Below are 20,352 nucleotides of genomic sequence, written 5' to 3'. Positions count from 1 at the left end.
TGGTACGAGGGGCAAGTCTGCTTACCCTTAATGGCTACTGTCTTCACGAGTGAAACCAACACGTAGAGATATATAGGGGTGCTTTTATTTAGAAACATGTACATCTCTCTTTCTGTTTCAGGAGCGTTCCTTAACAATCACTCCTGTGTTTGTTTTTAGGCTTCTGTTCAGTTGTTTTCAGCATATAGAGTTGTTGATGGCATTCCATATTTAAACAGCAGATCCCCTTCAAGATGGCCAGTCTCTCTAGAAAGGATGCAGAACAGCATAGTAGTACTTTAAAGAGGAATAATTTAACTAGCAAACGTGTGGGTTTTAATTCTATGCAGTGGACAGCTGCATTGTTTCCCAGTCTGGTTGTCCATTGGAACATTACCACATGGTGGGGTAGAGAACCCAAGGTCCATGGACAAAATCTGCCCATCACCATATCCACTACTACTTCCTGGGAAATAGTTGCAGGATGGATACCTAATTAGTGCTTTCAACAACCCCACCCCAGTGTGCATGGGGATGAAAAGAACTGATGTAGAAGTGTGTGTGTTTCTTTGGGGTGGGCCACTGACAAGTTTGAAGTCAGCACTGGGGTTCCCCAAATATGCAACACCCTCCCTATTAACTGGCCACTGAGGATGTGATGAAATCTGACATGCTCAGACTCCCTTTGCAGTACTCTAGTGCTGCTTAGGGCCTGTCAGCAGCACTGACGAGCCATGCTTCAGATTTCTTGCAGTTGGCAAAGCCATAGTCTGGAAAGGCCTTGGCTGACGGCCCTGAAGGCTGGCTGGGTTGTGGAAGGAAGAAGAGGTTTCAATTCCTCCTTCACACTCAAAGATGTCAAACTTCATGCTAGGGATGAGCTGGCTGCAGGGGAATGTTATTGTGTAACATGCTCTAACAGACGAAGACAGCAGAATAGTGCCCTACAGACAAGGAGGCAGTGTGTGAGGGTGAGGGTGATGCTCTCAATTGTAACACAAGATGTGAAAGAACAACTCGCTGCACTTGGCTCCTGTTGCATCTGCCCTTCTGAAACAAAATGCAGTCAGTCCTGATTTAGCACAGGAATAGTACTTTGAAATGCTTCCTACCAGTAATCATTTTTTGTTTAGCTCCTCTAATGGTTTCGTGTCCCCATCCCCTTCAGAACAGTCTTCTGAAATTCCTCTGGCATTTCCTGCAATGTAAATAAATTGCCTTGTGTTTTTGTCCCTGTTGCTTGTTCTGAAGGGACTTCGACTACCTGTGACCAAGCAAGCTTCAGTAGTTTTGCTGATGCATTCTACTCGACCAGCAAAATCTAAGGAGTGCCCTAATTACTGCCCGCCTTTTACTGTCCAGTATTGCTTCTTAGGAGAGGTCTGAATGGCTTTGGCTCTTTCTTTCCTCCTGCTGCACAGATATATGTTGCTCTCTCCTCTACTTGGTACTACCAGCTGTTGCTGTTTCACATAGCTTGATGTCTTCTCTGCCATCCATTTGCCCCACCACCTAACAATGTTGTACAGCCAGTGCCTCTTCTCCTAAAAAATACTCTACATCAGAATTATACTTGTTCTGCTTTTGAATGGGAGGCATGTGTAGGGAGCAGTTGCGTTAAACTTCTTTCCAAACAGGAACTTCCCCAGGGTAAGAGCACCCTACTTCCATTTTAGAGCGCCCTGCTTCCACACCCTGCAGTGTGAGTCGCTTAGCCGATCCAGGGGGGCAGGGGTGCAGTGGGAGCTGTACCACATGAGTGCAAGTTGAGGCTTCTGTATGCCTTCCTGAAAGAGGAGCTGTTCCCTATTAGCTCCAACCTCCATCCATGCTGTTGGGTTGAGAAACCATCACAAGGTCCCAGCTATGTGACTGAAGTTCCTGAATTTCCTTCAGTATCAAGGGGAAACAATCCCTATGCAAAGTGTTCTGACTAGTCCAAGGTGTCTCTTCCACACTTTTGCTTGTCACTTTCTTAATGTCCTCCAAATGTCATACAGTCAGTCAGATGCTTTCAAATACTGACACTGCAAAACAAATGAGAGAGCAGGTCTCTGAACTCGGTAGGCCCTGCTTCTGAGTAAGCAAGCTTAGGAGCGTGCTGCATATTCTTGTCAGAGTGATCTTTCATACTAGCTGGCTTATATGGAGCTGCTAGAGATTCTGGGGCTCAGTGGTAGAGCTCTTGTTTTGCATGCAGAAGGTCCCAGTTTCAATCCCCGGCATCTCCAGGCAGAGCTCGGAAAGAATCCTGTCTGCCTGAAACCCTGGAGAGCCATGGCTGCCAGTCAGTGTCGACGACACTGCGCTAGACGGACCAAGGTTCTCGCTCGGTATAAGGCAGCTTCCAATATTCTTAGTTTATGACGTGTGTACAAAATAGTAACCTGTACTGCTACTCCATGTGTGGGATGTTGACCAACCACCCCTCACTTTGCCCACACAGCCTGAACAACTCACCCTCTGGAAGATCGGTTGCGCTGGAAACCCCGAGGTGACTTTGTGGATGGTTTGCGATCCTCCTAGTTTACAGTGGATGTAGCCATAGAGGTTAGCAGCTTGGAGGCAGATGCCAGCTATCACAAGTGCCTATAACAAAACAAAAACCAGGAGAACACTGGTAGATATCTAAGCAAGACTTCATATTCTGTCAAGTGCCTTAGTTAAGCTCTGGGAGATACTTGTGACATTGAAGACCACATGCTATGTGGGCTATGGGGCTGTGTTCATACAGACCAAGTTCTAGTTGGGGTGTATTTGCAAGCTTCACTTGAATGTCCCAGCCAAGTCACATATTACTTTTTCTAGTCTGGGCAAGTCAGTGTATAATCCTATGCAAGTGTTTGGTCCAAAGCACTGTGGTAGAGCCCCTGCTTTGCATGCAGGCTTCGGGGTCACTCCCTAGCATCTCCAGTTAAACAGGATCAGGTAGCAGGTGAGGGCAGAGGTCTTTCTCTATGTGAGACCCAAAAGTGCTGCTTAGTCAGAGCAGACAATACTAAGCTAAATGGACAAAAAGTCTAACTTGATGTTCTCTACTATTTTGCAGGCCAAGCAATCAAGGTGATATTGGACAGATTTCAGGTTCACAGGAATCTGAGCTTTCTGTGTGTGTTGTTTTTTCATGATAAGCTTCTGGCCTGAGTGCGAACACCCTGCCTATCATTAGACAAAGCCTAGCGAAGTAGCAGTAGGGTGGCTGTGCAAAAGATTTGCAGGAATGGGACAATGGCAGAATTGTGATTCTGACAGGGGCCATAGAGACAAAGCATTAGAAAGGAGAACAGTGTCCTGACGTTTCCCTCCTTGGCTCCTTGGGCAAGGCGATAAGCATATATTCTACTTATTTCATCAGTATTCTGCCATGATGCACTCAAGGGCCCCAACCGGTCTCCTGCCCAGATGCTGACAAGATTCAGACCTGCTGAGCATCAGCAATGGGCTGCATCATGTTCCTTCAGATCAAGCTCCTAATGAAACAACCAGCAGCATATACTGAACACTTATGCACCATACAAGTTTCTAAAGGAAGAATGCATCTTTTCTTGGCACCGGGGTGACCCTCCTTAGTCTTGGAAAGCACCATCCAGCCCTTACCAGCCATTTCAGCTTCAACGAAAACAAGGTGCTAAAAAAGAAAAGTGTCCAAATCACGGGACAAATAATCAGCCCCAGCCAGAATATCCGAGCTTCTACTTCAGTTGGGGCAGCTGCAGTGGAAGGGACCTAACAAGGAGGAGAAACAAAAGAGGTGGCTTTAAAATCATGTAGAGGACTTACTGTCAGCTAAAATGTCTGCAAAGAAAAAAACGCAAAAAAATTAGCAGAAATGGGAACAACTGAAGTATGCATCCTAATTCTAGGGAAATAGATTCATTTCCTCAAGCTTGGCTATAAACTTCCCTAAAATTTGGCTTCATGACAGATGTTATGTTGGTGGGAAACATTAAACAAAATATAATTGCTACATAGAGCTCTTCAAAATGAATGAGCTCTAAAGTGGATGGATGGGCAAGCACAATCTTTATGACAATTAAATTGGTGGTGCTCATTTCAAACTGCTTCTCCATCACAGATGTCTTGTGACAGTGAATCCCCAAAGTTCGTTGTGTGTTCTAACAAGTTCTTTGTCTTTTCTGAGTCTGCTGCCCATCAATTTCATTGGATGACACTAAGCTCTAGTATCAGGGAGAAAAATGTGTCTCCACATTATTCAAAAATGTATAAACTTGCTTCATACTTGCCTATAAGTTCTAGACGTGAGCTATTGTACCACTTGATAAATTAAAGGATTTTATAATCTTATAAAGACTTTAATAAACTGGTAACCCGGTGAATATATACACAGGCAGGTCTGGTAATGAGAATGGTGACTGTTTTGACAACCAAAACGCTTACCAAGCACCAAGGGTAAGAACAATAAAACCGCTTTTAACCTAGCACAGATATGTTGAGTGGGAAAAGGTTTATTTCTCACAATGCATTTGAATGGTAGGAAAACTCCTTGGGCTTAACAATCTTTGAAAGAAATAGTCATTTTGAAAGGCTACCTTCTTTGCTTCGTAAACCCAGTGGCTTTTCCCATCCTCGTCAATCTGGTTCCACCATCTCAAGCCGACCAGTAGCCTTCCAGTGACATTCTAATGGCACAAATAAAACCAGCAGATGCTTCAGACAGCAATCCATGCTTCCTTGATCAACCTGAATGCTAACTTTGATTTCTGAATTGCAGAAATATGCAAAGTCCTGACAACTTGGCTGAACCAGATGAGAGCAACCAGAACCCCTGTTCTCGCCTTCCTCCAGTGGCAGAGATCCCAGCCGTCATAACAGAAGAGAGGCAGACCATGGCTTGCATTGGGAGGTTAGGTTGGCAGTGGGGCTCCATCAAGTTGACTTAGCCTCTTCCTAAGGGTAGGAGAGGTAACCATGGGCCCTGCTGAGTGTGTGCATGTAAGAATACGTCATGTGGTGTGTCAGGTTCGTCTCGTGTGCTGCAGGGCGATTTTGTAACTAAGAATCTAGTCGATGCCTGACTTTGATTTTTTCCCTCCCTCCTTCCTCCCAATCCTCTTTCCTTTTGTGTCTTGCCACTGTGTCTTGCTGAGCATGAAGATAGTGTGATATATGCAATCAGGATCCGAGGCCATTGCAGGTATGTCTACTTTAGAACACCAAACCCTATGGCAAATAATTACATGAAAGGCTCCCATAAGCCCAAAACTCTATTCACAGGGGATGGTGCTTGTTGCATTCTTGAGTGATGTGCTGATCTGGGCTTGCCTCCTCCCCATTAGATTGCTGGTGACAAGTAATCTCTTCTAAATTGATGCAAGGTATAATACACATGTATCATTTAAAAATAAAGAAAACATGGTTCTTGCTTCAGAGATACTGGCTGGCTTTACAGTAGTGCTTTTTATCAGTACTGAGGTACACTGATAACTGTTGGAACACACGACATATTCCACACACTGCTTTTCTAGCATTATTTCCCGCTTTTTGTTCTGTATTATCCAAAATACCACAGCGGTTGTCATTGTGTGTGCCGTGAGGTATAAATGCGCAAGAAGGATATAGCATCACCATGATGGGATCATATCGATATGACACGAGGTGTAGATCTGGCCACAGTTTTTATCTATATGCAAATGTAATCAATTGACTAAAACTCACGATTAATCTATTAGGTCCTTTTAATTGGGTTGCATCTCTAGCATTAAAAGAAACCAGAACCAGACTTCAAGGCCTGATACTCCAGGATAACTGATGGTGTCAAAACTTTGGTGAACGCATCAGCTCTTGAACTGGCCGTGTTTGCGGACAAAATGGAGTAAGGTGGCACAACAGTAGAGCTTGAGAGGCCCAGAGAATTCATACCTTCACAGACCAGAAGTCGAAGGATAGCAGGAGGAGGATGACGACAAAGCAGGCAATGAAGCTCTTGCTGAACCAGTCACAGAGCAAGTAGGTCACGATGGCGCTCACTCGGAAGAAGAGGTGGAAGAAGGTGGCCAGCGGGTGCCTAGGATAGAGCAATCTGGAGCATATGAAGCTGCCTTAAACCAGGTCAGACCCTTGATCCATCGACCCCCTTATTGTCAACATTGGCAGCCATTATCCAGGGTTTCTGACAGGGGTCTTACCTGGAGGTACTGGGAATTGGACCTGGGACCTTTTTCATTCATAACTTGCGCAATACCACTGAGCTATGCCCTTCCCTCGGGCATGCTAGAACTGCATCTGAAGCAAGGATCAGATGGCTCATCTCCAACTCTAGATCCTGTGATCCCTGCAATGTCAGGTAAGAATCTCAACTGGGGGAGGGGGAGACTGCAGAGGGGGCCCATTCCCTTTACAGCCTTTTAAAAATGTTCTTCAAAGACCCACACTTCAAATCAGTCGTAACTGTTTTGTATAACGGAATAATTGCTACTGTTCTCTGTAACTGACATATTTTAAGTTGCAAAAAATGAAAAGAGAAGAAAAATGATTCCCCACCAATGGCCAGAGTGTCACGGCTCAGGAGGCTAACAATGCGCCCAGTTTAGCCCAAGGTGTTTGACAAGGGGGGGGGGGGGGCGTTATTACAAACTAGGCTCCTCAGATTGCCTGAGATCCCTTTTTATGGAATTACATATATGCAGCCAAGCCAATGTTTAATGTATCAGTTATATTTGTGGTCGTCATTCATGTTTCAGTTGTTTTATGGGATAGTTGTATTTTAATGGGCCACTGCTGTAGCTGTTTTAAATTTTGTATGTTTTAATTCTAAGTTGCCTTGGGTCCTTTTTTGAGAAAGGTGTCTAACAGTGCGATCCTATACATAACTACTCAGAAGTAGTAGAAGAGGAAATAGGCCATGAGCATACGGTGAAACATGATAGCCAAAGAGGTCTAAGCACCCTAGCAGAAGATATACACGCCAGAGACTTCTGGGGAGGGACACCATATATAAGTGTTCCTATGCTAATGCTAGAAGCCTCCGAGCAAAAACGGGGCAGTTGGAGGGCATGGTTTTACAGGAGAACCTAGATATAGTGGGCATTACAGAAACCTGATGGAACGAATGAAGAGAACCAATGGGATACAGTCATCTCTGGATATAACCTGTGTAGGGAGGAGAGGGAAGGGCATATTGGAGGAGGTGTTGCCCTATATGTCAAAGAGGGCATAGTGTCAAACAGACTAGGATACCTGAAAGGGGCAGACTCCACCACAGAAGTGCTTTGGATGACAATACCAAGCTCCAAAAGACCAGAACACTCAGGGTGATCTTGAGCTGGAAAATGAAATCAGAGAGGCTTCCAAATGAGGGAGTGTTGTGCTAATGGGTGACTACAATGAACCTCACATTGACTGGATAAATGCATGTTCCAGTCATGACAAAGCGGTTACATTTCCTGATGCCCTAAGCAACTATGCCCTAGAACAGTTGGTCATGGAACCACCCAGAGGGGAGGTGACCCTGGATTTAATCCTAAGTGGTGCCGCCCAGGACCTAGTATGAGATGCGAGTGTTGTTGAACTAATTGAAGACAGTAACCACAGTGCTAACAGATTTACTATATATTTACATGGAAACTTGCCAAGGAAGTCCAGCACAGTGACATTTGACTGCAAAAGATGAAAATTCTCTAAAATGAGGGAACTGGTAAAAAGGATGTTGAAAGGGGGAATCAGGAGAGTTTAATCTCTTCAGATGCTTGGAGGCTACTCAAAACCACAATGATAGAAGCTCAACTAGAATGTATACTGCAGGTTAGGCAAAACAGCACCAAGTCCAAGAGGTCACCAGCATGGTTGATGAGCAAGGTCAAGGAAGCTATTAGAGAAAAGAAGGCTTCCTTCAAAAAGTCCTGCCCAAATGAGGAAAACAAAAGGGAGCACAAGCTTGCACAAACAGCATCAAGACCAACAATAAAGAGTTCTTTAAATACATCAGATGCAGGAAACCAGCAAGGGAGGCAGTTGGACAGCTGGATGACAATGAAATTAAAGGCGTACTAAAGGAGGATTAGGAGATTGCAGAGAACCTGAATGAATTCTTCTCATCTGTCTTCACTGCAGAAGATATAGGATACCTGTGCTTGAACTGATGTTTTCAGGAAGGGAGTCTGAGGAACTGAGGCAAATAGCGGTTACAAAAGACGAAGCTCCCAACCTTATTGACAAATTGAAAGTAAATAAAAATCACCAGGCCCAGATGGTATCCATCCGAGAGTTCTCAAAGAACTCAAATATGAAATTGCTGAACTTCTAACAAAAATATGCAACATGTCCCTAAGATCAGCCTCTGTACCAGAGGATTGGAAGATAGCCAATATAACACCACATTTTAAAAAGGGATCCAGGGGTTTTCCGGGAAATTACAAGCCAGTTAGCTTAATGTCTGTTCTGGGAAACATGGCTGAAAGCATTATTAAAGATAAAATTAGTAAGAGTATAGAAGAACAAGCCCTACTGAAAAAGAATCAACATGGCTTCCACAAATAGAAGACCTGTCTCACTAACCCTTTAGAGTTCTTTGAGAATGTCAATAAACATGTAGACAGGGGTGATCTGGTGGACATTGTTTACTTGGACTTCCAAAAGGCTTTTGACAAAGTCCCTCACCAAAGACTCCAGAGCAAACTTAGCAGTCATGGAATAGGGGGAGAAGTCCTCTTATGGATCAGTAACTGGTTCAAGGACAGAAAGCGGAGAGTAGGAGTACATGGTAAATTCTCCCAGTGGAAGGAAATAAATAGTGGGGTTCCACAGGGATCTGTATTGGGACCAATGCTTTTCAACCTGTTCATAAATGATCTGGAATTAGGAGTGAGCAGTGAAGTGCCCAGGTTTGCAGATGACACCAAACTATTTAGGGTGGTCAAAACAAAAAGAGATTGTGAAGAGCTCAAAAGGATTGCTCCAAACTGCCATCCAAATGGCAAATGTGGTTTAATGTAAACCAGTGTAAAGTGATGCACACTGGGGCAAAAAATTCCAACTTCAAGTAAAGCCTGATGGGATCTGAGCTAGGAGTGACTGTCCAGAAAAGAGATCTGAGGGTTGTGGTGGACAGCTCAATGAAGATGTCAACCCAGTGTACAGCTGCTGTAAAAAAGGCAAACTCCATATTAGGCATAACAAAACAGAATTGAGAAGAAAACAGCTAAGATCATACTGCCCTTATACAAATCTATGGTGCAACCACACTTGGAATACTGTGTACAGTCCTGGTCACCACAGCTAAAAAAAAAAAGGTATTGTAGAGCTGGAAAAAGTGCAGAAAGGGGCAATTAAAATGTTCAAGGGGCTGGAGCAACTCCCCTATGAGGAAAGGTTACAGCATTGTTTATATGTTGATTGTTTAGCTTAGGAAAAAAGGAGGGTCAGGGGAGACATGATAGAGGTCTACAAAATTCTGCATGGTGTGGAGAAAGTGGACAGGGAGACATTTTTCTCCCTCTCATAATACTAGACCCAATGGAGTCATCCTATGAGGCTGATTGGTGGGAGATTCCAGACACATAAAAGGAAGTCCTTCTTCACACAGCGCAGAGTCAAACTATGGAATTCACTACCACAAGACATAGTGACGGCCACCAATTTGGATGGCTTTAAGAGGGGGTTACACAAATTCCTGAAGAGAAGGCTATCGATGGCTACTACTGCTGATCACTGTTACCTCCAGTATCAGAGGCAGTCTGCCTATGTACACCAGTCACTGGAGAACGTGGGGGGGGGGGTGCTGTGGCATGCCTGCCCTGCTTGTGGGTTTCCCATGGGCAGCCGGTTGGCCACTATGTGCTGGACTGGATGGACCCTTGGTCTGATCCAGCAGGGCTCTTCTTATGTTCTAGCCTGCTGCCCTCCAGATGTGTTGGACTGCGACTCGCATAATTCCCCGCCAGCATGGCTGGGAATTATGGGAGTTGCAATCCAACACAACTGGAGGGCAGCAGTTTGGGGGCAGCTGCTGTAGAGCAGCCTTCATGAGCATCAGTAGAAGCCTCTTGCTGATGTCCCTGCATCCAAGGTCATGGATGCCACAGGCAGGGCCAACGTGTGCTGCCCCATTCCTGCATTGAGCAGAGGGTTGGACTTGATGGTCTTATAGGCCCCTTCCAACCCTACTATTCTATGATCCCTCTTACAGATGTTAGGGGCACCCTATTCAAGCATTTGAATAGGGCATATGTTTCTTCTAGTATGTCTTTAATCAAAAGAGCAAATATCCTCTTGGCTTTTCAGCCGTAGATGATGGTGTGGGGGTTGCAGAATAAGTTAATACAGATGACGAAGAGCCATCCAGAATGTTTCATTGCAGGGTGGGGGGAGCACTTGGTATAATTTTAAACAAAGTTATGATTTGTGGATATATATATATATATTTTAAAACCATGCATTTGCAGAGGCGTCCATCGATCATGCTTGAGATCCTCCTGCTTATAGGGGATGGAACGAAACCCTCGCTTTCTCACTTCCTCAAAGATTTGTATGTTCCGTCTAGACACAATTTTAGCTGAAGCTTGCTATGGAATTTCCCTTTGCAAAATATGATAAAGATGGAGTCCGTTACAAGGAAAGCAGAATTAGCTCTTTTTGAGCCTCATGTGTATATTGAAATTTGTGCACAAGCGTTTAGAAAAGGAGGATCCTTTCAGACGCTTTTAAAATTCAGTGAGTGCAAGTTCTGTCCGGTTTCACCACCGTGAGGCTCCCCATGGCAAGCTATAAATGGGTTGAGTCTCCTGTATGTTTACTAACAGTTGACCATGAGTTTACTAGCAAACCTACTACAGGCATGTGCCTCAAATTCTGCACAGTTTACGCTTGATCAGTGAGATGGGGAGCAGGACAGGGCATCTATTTATAGCCTTCTATATCCCAAGGGGACATGTCACAGTGGGCAGAATGGTTATTTGAGGGTTGCCCCCCGCACAAGCCACGCTGCCTGGATTCAGGCAGCACAACAAGCCATGCCCAGGTGCGTAATTAGGCAAATGGTGCTCAGCGCCCAGCACAAGCCACCATAGCTTGTTTAAGCCAAGATGATTGTAAGAACCGGGCCACTGTGTGTGTGAGGGAGAAGGAGGGAGAGAGAGGCTGACTTACTTTATTCATACATGTATGTTACAGTAAATGTCAGAAACATGGTGAATGTTAACATTTACCAATAAGTCTTTAGATGGTTCTTCTAAGCTGTTAACACTAAGGCCACAATGTTTAATCAATTAATGAGTTAGATTAATGATCGTTAAAAATCCTTTAGGCTGCAATCCTATCCCACCCCATTGAATTTAATGGGGCCTACTTCTGAGTAGCGAAGGGGCTTGCGTAACTCAGTGAAGCCATAAGCTATGCCGTGCAGGGCCACCCAAGACGGACAGGTCATGGCAGAGAGTTCTGACAAAATGTGGTCCACTGGAGAAGGAAATGGCAACCCACTCCAGTATTCTTGCCAAGAAAACCCCATGGAACGTATCACAAGGCTAAAAGATATGACGCCGGAAGATGAGCCCCTCAGGTCGGAAGGTGTCCAATATGCTACTGCGGAAGAGCAGAGGGTATTTCCAAGTAGCGCCAGAAAGAGTGAAGCGGCTGGGCCAAACCCGAAAGGACACTCAGCTGTGGATGTGTCTGGTGGTGAAAAGAAAGTCCGATGCTGTAAAGAACAATATTGTTTAGGAACCTGGAATGTCAGATCAATGAATCAAAGTAAGCTGGAGGTGGTCAAACATGAGATGGCAAGATTGAACATCGACATCTTGGGAATCAGCGAACTAAAATGGACAGGCATGGGTGAATTTAATTCAGGTGACCATCATATCTACTATTGTGGGCAAGAATCCCTTAGAAGAAATGGAGTAGCACTCATAGTCAACAAAAGGGTGGGAAAAGCAGTACTGGGGTACAATCTTAAAAATGATAGAATGATCTCAGTACGAATCCAAGGCAAACCATTCAACATCACAGTAATTCAAGTCTATGCCCCAACCACTGATGCCGAAGAAGCTGAGGTTGATCAGTTCTATGAAGACCTACAACACCTTCTAGAACTAACACCAAAAAAAGACGTCCTCTTCATCATAGGGGATTGGAATGCTAAAGTAGGAAGTCAAGAAATCACCGGGATAACAGGCAGGCATGGCCTTGGTGTACAAAATGAAGCAGGACAAAAGCTAATAGAGTTTTGCCAAGAGAACACGCTGATCATAGCAAACACTCTTTTCCAACAGCACAAGAGGCGACTCTACACATGGACATCACCAGATGGTCAATATCGAAATCAGATTGATTATGTCCTTTGCAGCCAAAGATGGAGAAGCTCCATACAGTCAGTCAAAACAAGACCTGGAGCTGACTGTGGCTCAGATCATGAGCTGCTTCTTGCAAAATTTCGGCTTAAATTGAAGAACGTCGGGAAAACCACTAAACCGTTCAGGTATGACCTCAATCATATCCCTGATGAATATACAGTGGAGGTGAGGAATAGATTTCAGGGATTAGACCTGATAGACAGAGTGCCTGAGGAACTATGGACGGAGGTCCATAACATTGTTCAGGAGGCAGCAACGAAATCCATCCCAAAGAAAAAGAAATGCAAGAAAGCAAAGTGGCTGTCTGATGAGGCTTTACAAGTAGCTCACGAAAGAAGGGAAGCGAAAAGCAAGGGAGAAAGGGGAAGATATACCCAACTGAATGCAGAGTTCCAGAGAATAGCAAGGAGAGACAAGAAGGCCTTCTTAAGTGAACAATGCAAAGAAATCGAGGAAAACAACAGAATGGGAAAGACTAGAGATCTCTTCAAGAAAATCGGAGATCTCAAGGGAACGTTTTGTGCAAAGATGGGCATGATAAAGGACAAAGAAGGCAGGGACCTAACAGAAGCAGATGAGATTAAGAAGAGGTGGCAAGAATACACAGAAGAACTATACAGGAAAGATCTGAATGTCCCTGATAGCCATGATAGTGCAGTCACTGAACTTGAGCCGGACATCCTAGAGAGTGAAGTCAAGTGGGCCTTAGGAAGCATTAGTAACAATAAAGCTAGCGGAGATGACAGTATTCCAGCCGAGCTATTTAAAATCCTAAAAGATGATGCTGTTAAAGTGCTGCATTCAATATGCCAACAAATCTGGAACACTCAACAGTGGCCACAAGACTGGAAAAGGTCAGTTTACATTCCAATTCCAAAGAAGGGCAACGCCAAAGAGTGTTCAAACTACCGCACCATTGCGCTCATTTCACATGCCAGCAAGGTGATGCTCAAAATCCTACAAGTTAGGCTTCAGCAGTATGCGAACCGAGAACTACCGGAAGTACAAGCTGGGTTTAGAAGAGGCAGAGGAACTAGAAATCAAATCGCCAACATTCGCTGCATCATGGAGAAAGCAAGAGAATTCCAGAAAAACGTCTATTTCTGCTTCATTGACTATGCTAAAGCCTTTGATTGTGTGGATCACAACAAACTGTGGCAAATTCTGAAAGAGATGGGAGTGGTTGAAGCGAGTGGTTCAAAATTGGGAAAGGAGTATGACAAGGCTGCATATTGTCACCCTGCTTATTTAACTTATATGCAGAGTACATCATGAGAAATGCCGGGTTGGATGAATCAGAGGTCGGAATTAAGATTGCCGGGAGAATTATCAACAACCTCCGATATGCAGACGATACCACCCTAATGGCAGAAAGCGAAGAGGATCTCAAGAGCCTCTTGTTGAGGGTGAAAGAGGAGAGTGCAAAAGCTGGTTTGAAACTCAACATTAAAAAAACGAAGATCATGGCATCTGGCCCCATCACTTCCTGGCATATAGAAGGGGAAGAAATGGAAGCAGTGACAGATTTTACTTTCTTGGGCTCCAAGATCACCGCAGACGGTGACTGTAGCCATGAAATTAAAAGACGCTTGCTCCTTGGGAGGAAAGCTATGGCCAACCTAGACAGCATAGTAAGAAGCAGAGACATCACCTTGCCGACAAAGGTCCGTCTAATCAAAGCTATGGTTTTCCCAGTAGTAATGTATGGATGTGAGAGCTGGACTATAAGGAAGGCTGAGCGCCGAAGAATTGATGCTTTCGAACTGTGGTGCTGGAGAAGACTCCTACGAGTCCCCTGGACTGCAAGGAGGTCAAATCAGTCCATCCTAAAGGAAATCAACCCTGAGTGCTCATTGGAAGGACAGATAATGAAGGTGAAGCTCCAATATTTTGGCCACCTAATGCGAAGAGAAAACTCCCTGGAAAAGACCCTGATGCTGGGAAAGACTGAAGGCAAAAGGAGAAGGGGACGGCAGAGGATGAGATGGCTAGATAGCATCACAGATGCAATGAATATGAACTTGAGCACGCTCCGGGAGAGAGCGCAGGACAGGAAGGCCTGGCGTGCTATGGTCCATGGGGTCACGAAGAGTCGGACACGACTGAACGACTGAACAACAACAACAACTTCTGAGTAGGCAAGTCTAGATTGCCCTGTCAGTGGACTAAAAAGATAGCAGCAGATTTTTTAAACAGAACAACTTTAAAATAACTTTTAAAATAAAAATATATTATAGTTTTATTTCATATACTTATAAAAACTACAGATGGCAACTGCAACATCTTAAAGGCATCCCTATTCCCCTTTTCTCTCTCACACAGAGCAGGGATGGCATCTTCTAAGATGACACATCACCTAAAACAGGGGTGTTGAGCCTCTTACAACCCAAGGGACAAATCCAGTTTTAGGGAAAGGGTGCCTCTTGCTCCAGAACTATTGTTTTTTCCCATGTGCAAGTTTATGCAAACTTCATTGACTCGAAGGCTTTTCTACCTGAGGCATTTATCATGTGCTCATCATTCCCTACTCATGGTTGTTTACAGATGCTTTAGATGAAATCGAGACCCTCCAGTTTCATTTCTGTGTCTAACCAGCAGTTTCTGTGATTTTTTTTTTAGAGCAGGGACAATGCGGTGTTTAATTGTGAAAGCAAAAGAAAGCGCAATCTCTTGCGTATTTGCACTATTCTGCTTTACCACAGTTCCACCTAGAGGTCATGTAGTGGAAAGCAAGAGAGGAAATGTTCCTAGTTTAGTGCTTGTACTTTAGTTCTACAACGAAACCCATTGTAGATATAGACAATTAATAGTCTCATGTAGAGAAGCTTTAATTAATCAGTGAAGGCTGCAGTCTACCTGAGGGTAAGCCCCATTAAACCCAGTGAGACTTAGTCTGAGTAAACATGTTTAGGACTGCAATGTAAAATGTCTTCAATGGGGTGGCATCTATCGCTAATCACCGTCACTCCCTCCTACCATGTCTCACTAGAGCAGGGGAAGGCAACCTGGTGTTCTCCAGAAGTTTGGGGGTGTAATGCCCATAATCCATGGCCATTGGCCACCCTGGCTGGGGATTATGGGACTTGTAGCCCAACATATAGGGAGGGCACTAGGTTGGGGAAGGCTGCTCTCGATGCAATTCTGCTCCATCTTTGTTTATCTTCTGCTTTGTTTACCTGATTTTTGCTTTCCTTAGTGCCACCTCCTCTTCATTTCCAAAGTCAAGAGAGACATCTTCAGTATCATCTGCTAATGTCTGGAAAAGACAAGCACACACCAACCCTTAATGAGGCACCCACTTCTTCTGGGCATGCTCCCTGATCAGCCTGGGGCTTGCAAACTCCCCCCACCCCAAAATTAAAATGATCCTAAGTGTGGGCTTGCTGGGTCTCCCCAGGCTAAGACTCGAGGGATGGAGTGTGGGAGCTAGAAGGTGGTGACTGGTGGATTGGGGTGGAGCTGCACGAAGAGTGGAGTCTATTGGCACCTATTGGGGGCAGAGAATCATTGGCACCTAGTTGGTGAGAGGACTCTTAGTTGTGCCTGACTGCCCCCCCCCCCCAATATGTCAGGAGTGATTCTCTGATCATATCTCTAAACTTTTCTCTGACTTTAAACTCAAAGTCAGCAGCGGATGCTCCAATTTTGATTAGAACAGTGGCGCTGGGGGACGGAATGTGTAAGCCCCCCACCATGCGCTGTTTTCCCAATCTTAATCCTCCTCACCGTGAGAATAAATATAAGTGTGCATGCGCACATGCGCACTCTGAGAGGATCTTGCTTGTATGTTCTTTTCTGCTTTGGGGCTGATAGAGAGCGTTTAGGTCCGCAAAAGGGAGTGATGGGGAAAAACAAAAGGCAACGCCAAACTCCGCCCAGCAGAAGAGCGAAGAAACTGCCCTCAGTCCCCTAATTCTGGTGCTTCATGCTGAGGGGACCCTGAAAAGGGGGAGGCAAAATCGAGAGGTCCAGTGGCAACCCTATGACAGTGGCATTCATCTCCCAACAAGACCCCCATCTACCCCCACTCCAGTGCGCCTTTTCACGGCTTTCCCCATTGATTTACCATGACCCCTCCTCCCTGCATCCATGCCCCACAGACTAACGTGCCCCCCCAACCCCTCTCTTCCTGCCAGGGATGTACGACATGCCCTTCTCCATCCCCCTGCACAAAAAGCATGTGAGTAAGAGTGGGCTCAACTCCCTATTTCTTTAAACAAAAAATAAACAAAAAAGGATGCCCTTTCATTTCAAAGAGTTGTGTGTTTAGTTGAGTTATCAGGTTCCCATAGACGGAGCTAGATGTCTCCCTTTTTTCAGAAACAGCACACACTCAACCAATCCTAAACACCTCCGCCCAGAAATAAGCTCTCGGAATTAAAAGGCACCTTATTCAGCCATCTTATTCTTTTTTAATCTTTCATGGCCTTGCTCCTGCGCGTCTAACGTTCAGGATTCCCTCCTCGCATCTGCGTGCCAGGAAAAGGAAAATGACCGCACTTCTCCTCCCCTGGCACCCCCGTTCTTCCTCACCCACGCTCCACAGACCACATTGCACCGACCGTTTTCATGCTGACCCCTCCCTGGCATCCTCATTTCACGCACAGGCATCCTGCAGGCCTGGTGACACAGCCCAGAATACTCACCCCACCATTTCCCCCTCCCTCCCTCACCTGCTTCATCATCCCTGCAAGGCCTCGCTCTTCCCTGGCCCTGCGGATGTGATGCGGCATTCACCTTCCTCCTCCTCCTGTCCTGGCCGGTTGCTATGGAGACTGAAGCGGTAGTGATGCGGAGAGAGGAAGGCAAGCCGGCTTGGGCCAGAGGTGCAGCAGGAGGCACAGCCCCGGCCCCAGGAGGGGCGTTTCTTGACTTTGGGGGCCAGGGGCAGCTGGCACGAGGTTAGGGACAAGCCTGGTGAAGGGGAAATTTCAGGCGTCTCTTGTTACTGCTGTTGCTATGAATGCATCACTCAAAGCTGTCTCGAACGACTTACACGCCCAATACGGAAATCCATGATTCATTATTCTATTCTTTTAAATACTTGTATTTTATTTTATATTTTTAACTGTTTGTATGGCATCTTTTAACTGTTTGTAATCCACCCAGAGAACATTGTTTATTGGGTGGATTAAAAATATAATAAAGAAAAAGATATAACAGAAAAAAATCCAGTCAGTATGAACCATAATCAGAACAATAATACAAATAAAAATAAATACCGTCATAACATAAAAGGTTGAGAGTTATATGGCTACAGCAACTGAGACTGTTTAGCTTAGAGAACAGGTGAGTAAGGGGCGTCATGATAGAGGTGTACAGAATTATGCCTGCTGTGGGGAAAGTGGATTTGTTGTTGTTCAGTCATTCAGTCGTGTCCGACTCTTCGTGACCCCATGGACCACAGCACGCCAGGCCTTCCTGTCCTGCGCTCTCTCCCGGAGCGTGCTCAAGTCCATATTCGTTGCATCGGTGATGCCATCACGCCATCTCATCCTCTGCCATCCCCTTCTCCTTTTGCCTTCAGTCTTTCCCAGCATCAGGGTCTTTTCCAGGGAGTTTTCTCTTCGCATGAGGTGGCCAAAATATTGGAGCTTCAGCTTCAGTATCTGTCCTTCCAATGAGCACTCAGGGTTGATTTCCTTTAGGACTGGCTGATTTGACCTCCTTGCAGTCCAGGGGACTCATTTTTCTCCCTCTCTCAGAATCCTTGACCCCAATGATGTCATGCCATGAAGCTGAACAGTGGAGGATACAGGACAGATGAAAAGACGGACTTCTTCACACTGTGCCAAGTTAAACTATGGAATTCACTACCACAGGATGTAGTGATGGCCACCAATTCGGATGTCTTTAAAGGGGGTTGGACAAATTCCTGGAGGAGAAGGCTATCAATGGCTACTAGTCCTGATGGCTCTATGCTACCCCAGTATCAGAGGCAGTGTGCCTCAGTACACCAGTTTCTGGGGAACATGGGTGGGAGGGTGCTGTTGCACTCATGCCCTGCTTGTGGGCTTCCCATGGGCAGCTGGCTGGCCATGTGTGAACAGAATGCTGGACTAGATGGACCCTTGGTCTGATCCAGCAGGGCTCTTTCTATGTTCTTATGTAGAACTTGTGCTTTAGGTCTAGTTCATAATAAGTTCTCATTTCAGACATGACACACACACACACAACCCAATCCTGAACACCTTGACTCAGAAGTGAGATCTGTATTTTATGTCACGTTAATATTTCCTTGTGTGTCATGTCTTAAATTTTGATCATTACCCAGGGACTGTCTGTGCTACATATCTTTGTAAGCTGCTCTTGGGAGTCTCTTTGGCTAAAAGGCGGGGTATAAATGCTGTAAATAAATAAAGACGTGCTGCTTCTCATCCAAAGGCCACCAAAGCAGTGTTTAAGGGATTAAAACCCCGTAACAAAATACAACACAACTGAAATCAGAATCAAGCAAGTCAAAAACCAGCAGCAGTATCAACTATAGGTTTAAACGGCCAGCACCGAAGAGCGAAGGCTGGAGTCCCCGATGTGCTGCTTCTGGGCACCAATGTGCTTTGTGGATAGTTGTTCTGGTGCCTGCAGGCTCCCTGCCCTTACTGATTTTTATTTTATGCCTTAAGACTTCTTTTTAACTAGTAAAAAAAAGCCTAGGGAGTTGTCACAATGCAAAGCAAAGTACTGCCCTCCAGTGCCATCTTTATTTGGGTTCAAAAGAGAGTTTTTGTGATTTGGAGCTCAGCCCCCACATTTGCCTTGTACTTCGGTTCTTGAGCAAGTTACTTTTATTTTAGTCACACTGTTTTGCTTTCTGGGAAGTGAATGTTTTGTGACTTGCCATGGTAGCCATTTTGTGAGAGTGCCCATGACACACATTCAACATTCCGAATGTGCCCACTGACCCAAAAAGGTTGGAGGCCCCAGATCTAAGAATTCAAATGCAATTTAACTCCCCAAAATCTAGTTTCTGCTTAAAAAAAATATCTCCTGGGCTTGCTGCTGTCCTTTTAATAGCAGCCTGATTGCCTGTAAGATGTATTCACTCATTCTTCACGTATTTAAGCATTCAGGTCAGTTCAATATTTGCTTAAAACCAAAGGTTATTGCAAAACAAGAGAGAAAAGAAGAAAAGGAGAACCCTCCCCCCAAACATATCCACATTAAAGAATCGATCAAACAATTTCCATCACATGCACACATAATTCCATCTAATTTTAAAAGCAGCTATTGCAAATAATGAAACTTAGTATGTAACATGTTTGTTCTCATCAGCTAACAGCATACACATTTTCTCAAAATCTGATATCTTGGAAGAAGGAAAAAACAGGATAAAAATCTCCCTGTAGGTGCCCTATACAATGGGCGGTGCAAGTAATGGCAAATAAGTGACTGCCAGAAGGACGCGCCCTTTGAAACCGAAACTCATGGGGAATATTTTGTGTTTATCCAAGAGACTCACCATGTTTGCCTGGAACTATAACTACAGGGCAAGGAGATCTCCATCAGAGCAACTGATCTCTGCTCAGTTAATAGTGAATCATGTGACTTCAGAGAATTCATCTCAGGCCCAGGACATAAGAGAAGGACAGAACAAAGGCTGTTTGGTAAGTAATTTGGCAGCCTTCCAGTTCTGGAAAGTTTAGGCACCCAACCATGCCAAAGATCCCCCACTGAGAGGTCACAATCATTAATTTAAACAGAACAAGAAACCTGAGGCAAGACCATCTAATATTTTTCTTTAAAAATATTTTCTATAGGGGATAATTACAATTTTCTCCCTCCCAAGCATGGTCACTCTCCGTACTGTGAACTGCCACATTAAAAAGGTTTATTTTTTATCCCACTCCTCAGCCAGCAAGGTTCCCAGAGTGGTTTACATGCAATCAGTAAAACAAAGTGGTCCCTGTCCACAGGCTTACAATCTAAAAAAAGACACGCCACACAAGGAAAAAGGGATGGGGAGGGAAGAGGAAAAAAATAAGTAGTCTTTCAGCAGGGCTGGTGGGATCGCGCTGCTTCCCCTCTCATCTCCCTCTGTACAGCCTGTGGAAATGGCTCCAAGACC

General features: G+C 44.9%; 1 protein-coding gene across 5 annotated transcripts; it reads right to left on the bottom strand.

The window, feature by feature from the left end:
- Nucleotides 1-63: 63 nt before the first annotated feature.
- Nucleotides 64-19,818, bottom strand: TVP23A (trans-golgi network vesicle protein 23 homolog A). 5 transcript variants are annotated; one of them, XM_084818104.1, is made up of 8 exons: nt 16,961-17,252; nt 15,464-15,543; nt 5,860-6,004; nt 4,530-4,619; nt 3,577-3,705; nt 2,440-2,568; nt 1,092-1,177; nt 64-246 (listed from the first exon to the last, which is right to left on the bottom strand). In XM_084818104.1, exons 1-7 carry the CDS (start codon nt 17,018-17,020, stop codon nt 1,118-1,120), a joined length of 693 nt encoding a protein of 230 aa, XP_084674230.1. In that variant the 5' UTR covers nt 17,021-17,252; the 3' UTR covers nt 64-246; nt 1,092-1,117. The 5 variants fall into 5 exon arrangements, with proteins under 5 accessions (XP_084674230.1, XP_084674234.1, XP_084674231.1 ...); XM_084818108.1 differs by lacking the exon at nt 16,961-17,252 and adding an exon at nt 19,747-19,818 and having other exon boundaries at nt 65-246; XM_084818105.1 differs by lacking the exon at nt 16,961-17,252 and adding an exon at nt 16,014-16,226 and having other exon boundaries at nt 66-246.
- Between the last annotated feature and the right edge of the window lie 534 nt (nt 19,819-20,352).

Source organism: Heloderma suspectum, chromosome 12 (assembly GCF_057233095.1).
Source record: "Heloderma suspectum isolate Gila_16-S chromosome 12, 16-S_ref, whole genome shotgun sequence".
In the NCBI taxonomy this organism is placed as follows: Eukaryota; Metazoa; Chordata; class Lepidosauria; order Squamata; family Helodermatidae; genus Heloderma; species Heloderma suspectum.
The sequence above is the reverse complement of the archived record's forward strand: the minus strand, read 5'-3'. Positions and strand labels throughout refer to the sequence as shown.

Excerpts from the sequence above, each read along its gene's own strand:
- TVP23A (XM_084818104.1), bottom strand. The coding sequence starts at position 17,020 with ATGCCGCATCACATCCGCAGGGCCAGGGAAGAGCGAGGCCTTGCAGGG. Across the intron at positions 15,544-16,960 it reads TTGCAGGGATGATGAAGCAG|ACATTAGCAGATGATACTGA; the intron begins GTGAGGGAGGGA and ends TGTCTTTTCCAG. Across the intron at positions 4,620-5,859 it reads TCGACTTCTGGTCTGTGAAG|AATGTCACTGGAAGGCTACT; the intron begins GTATGAATTCTC and ends TTGTGCCATTAG.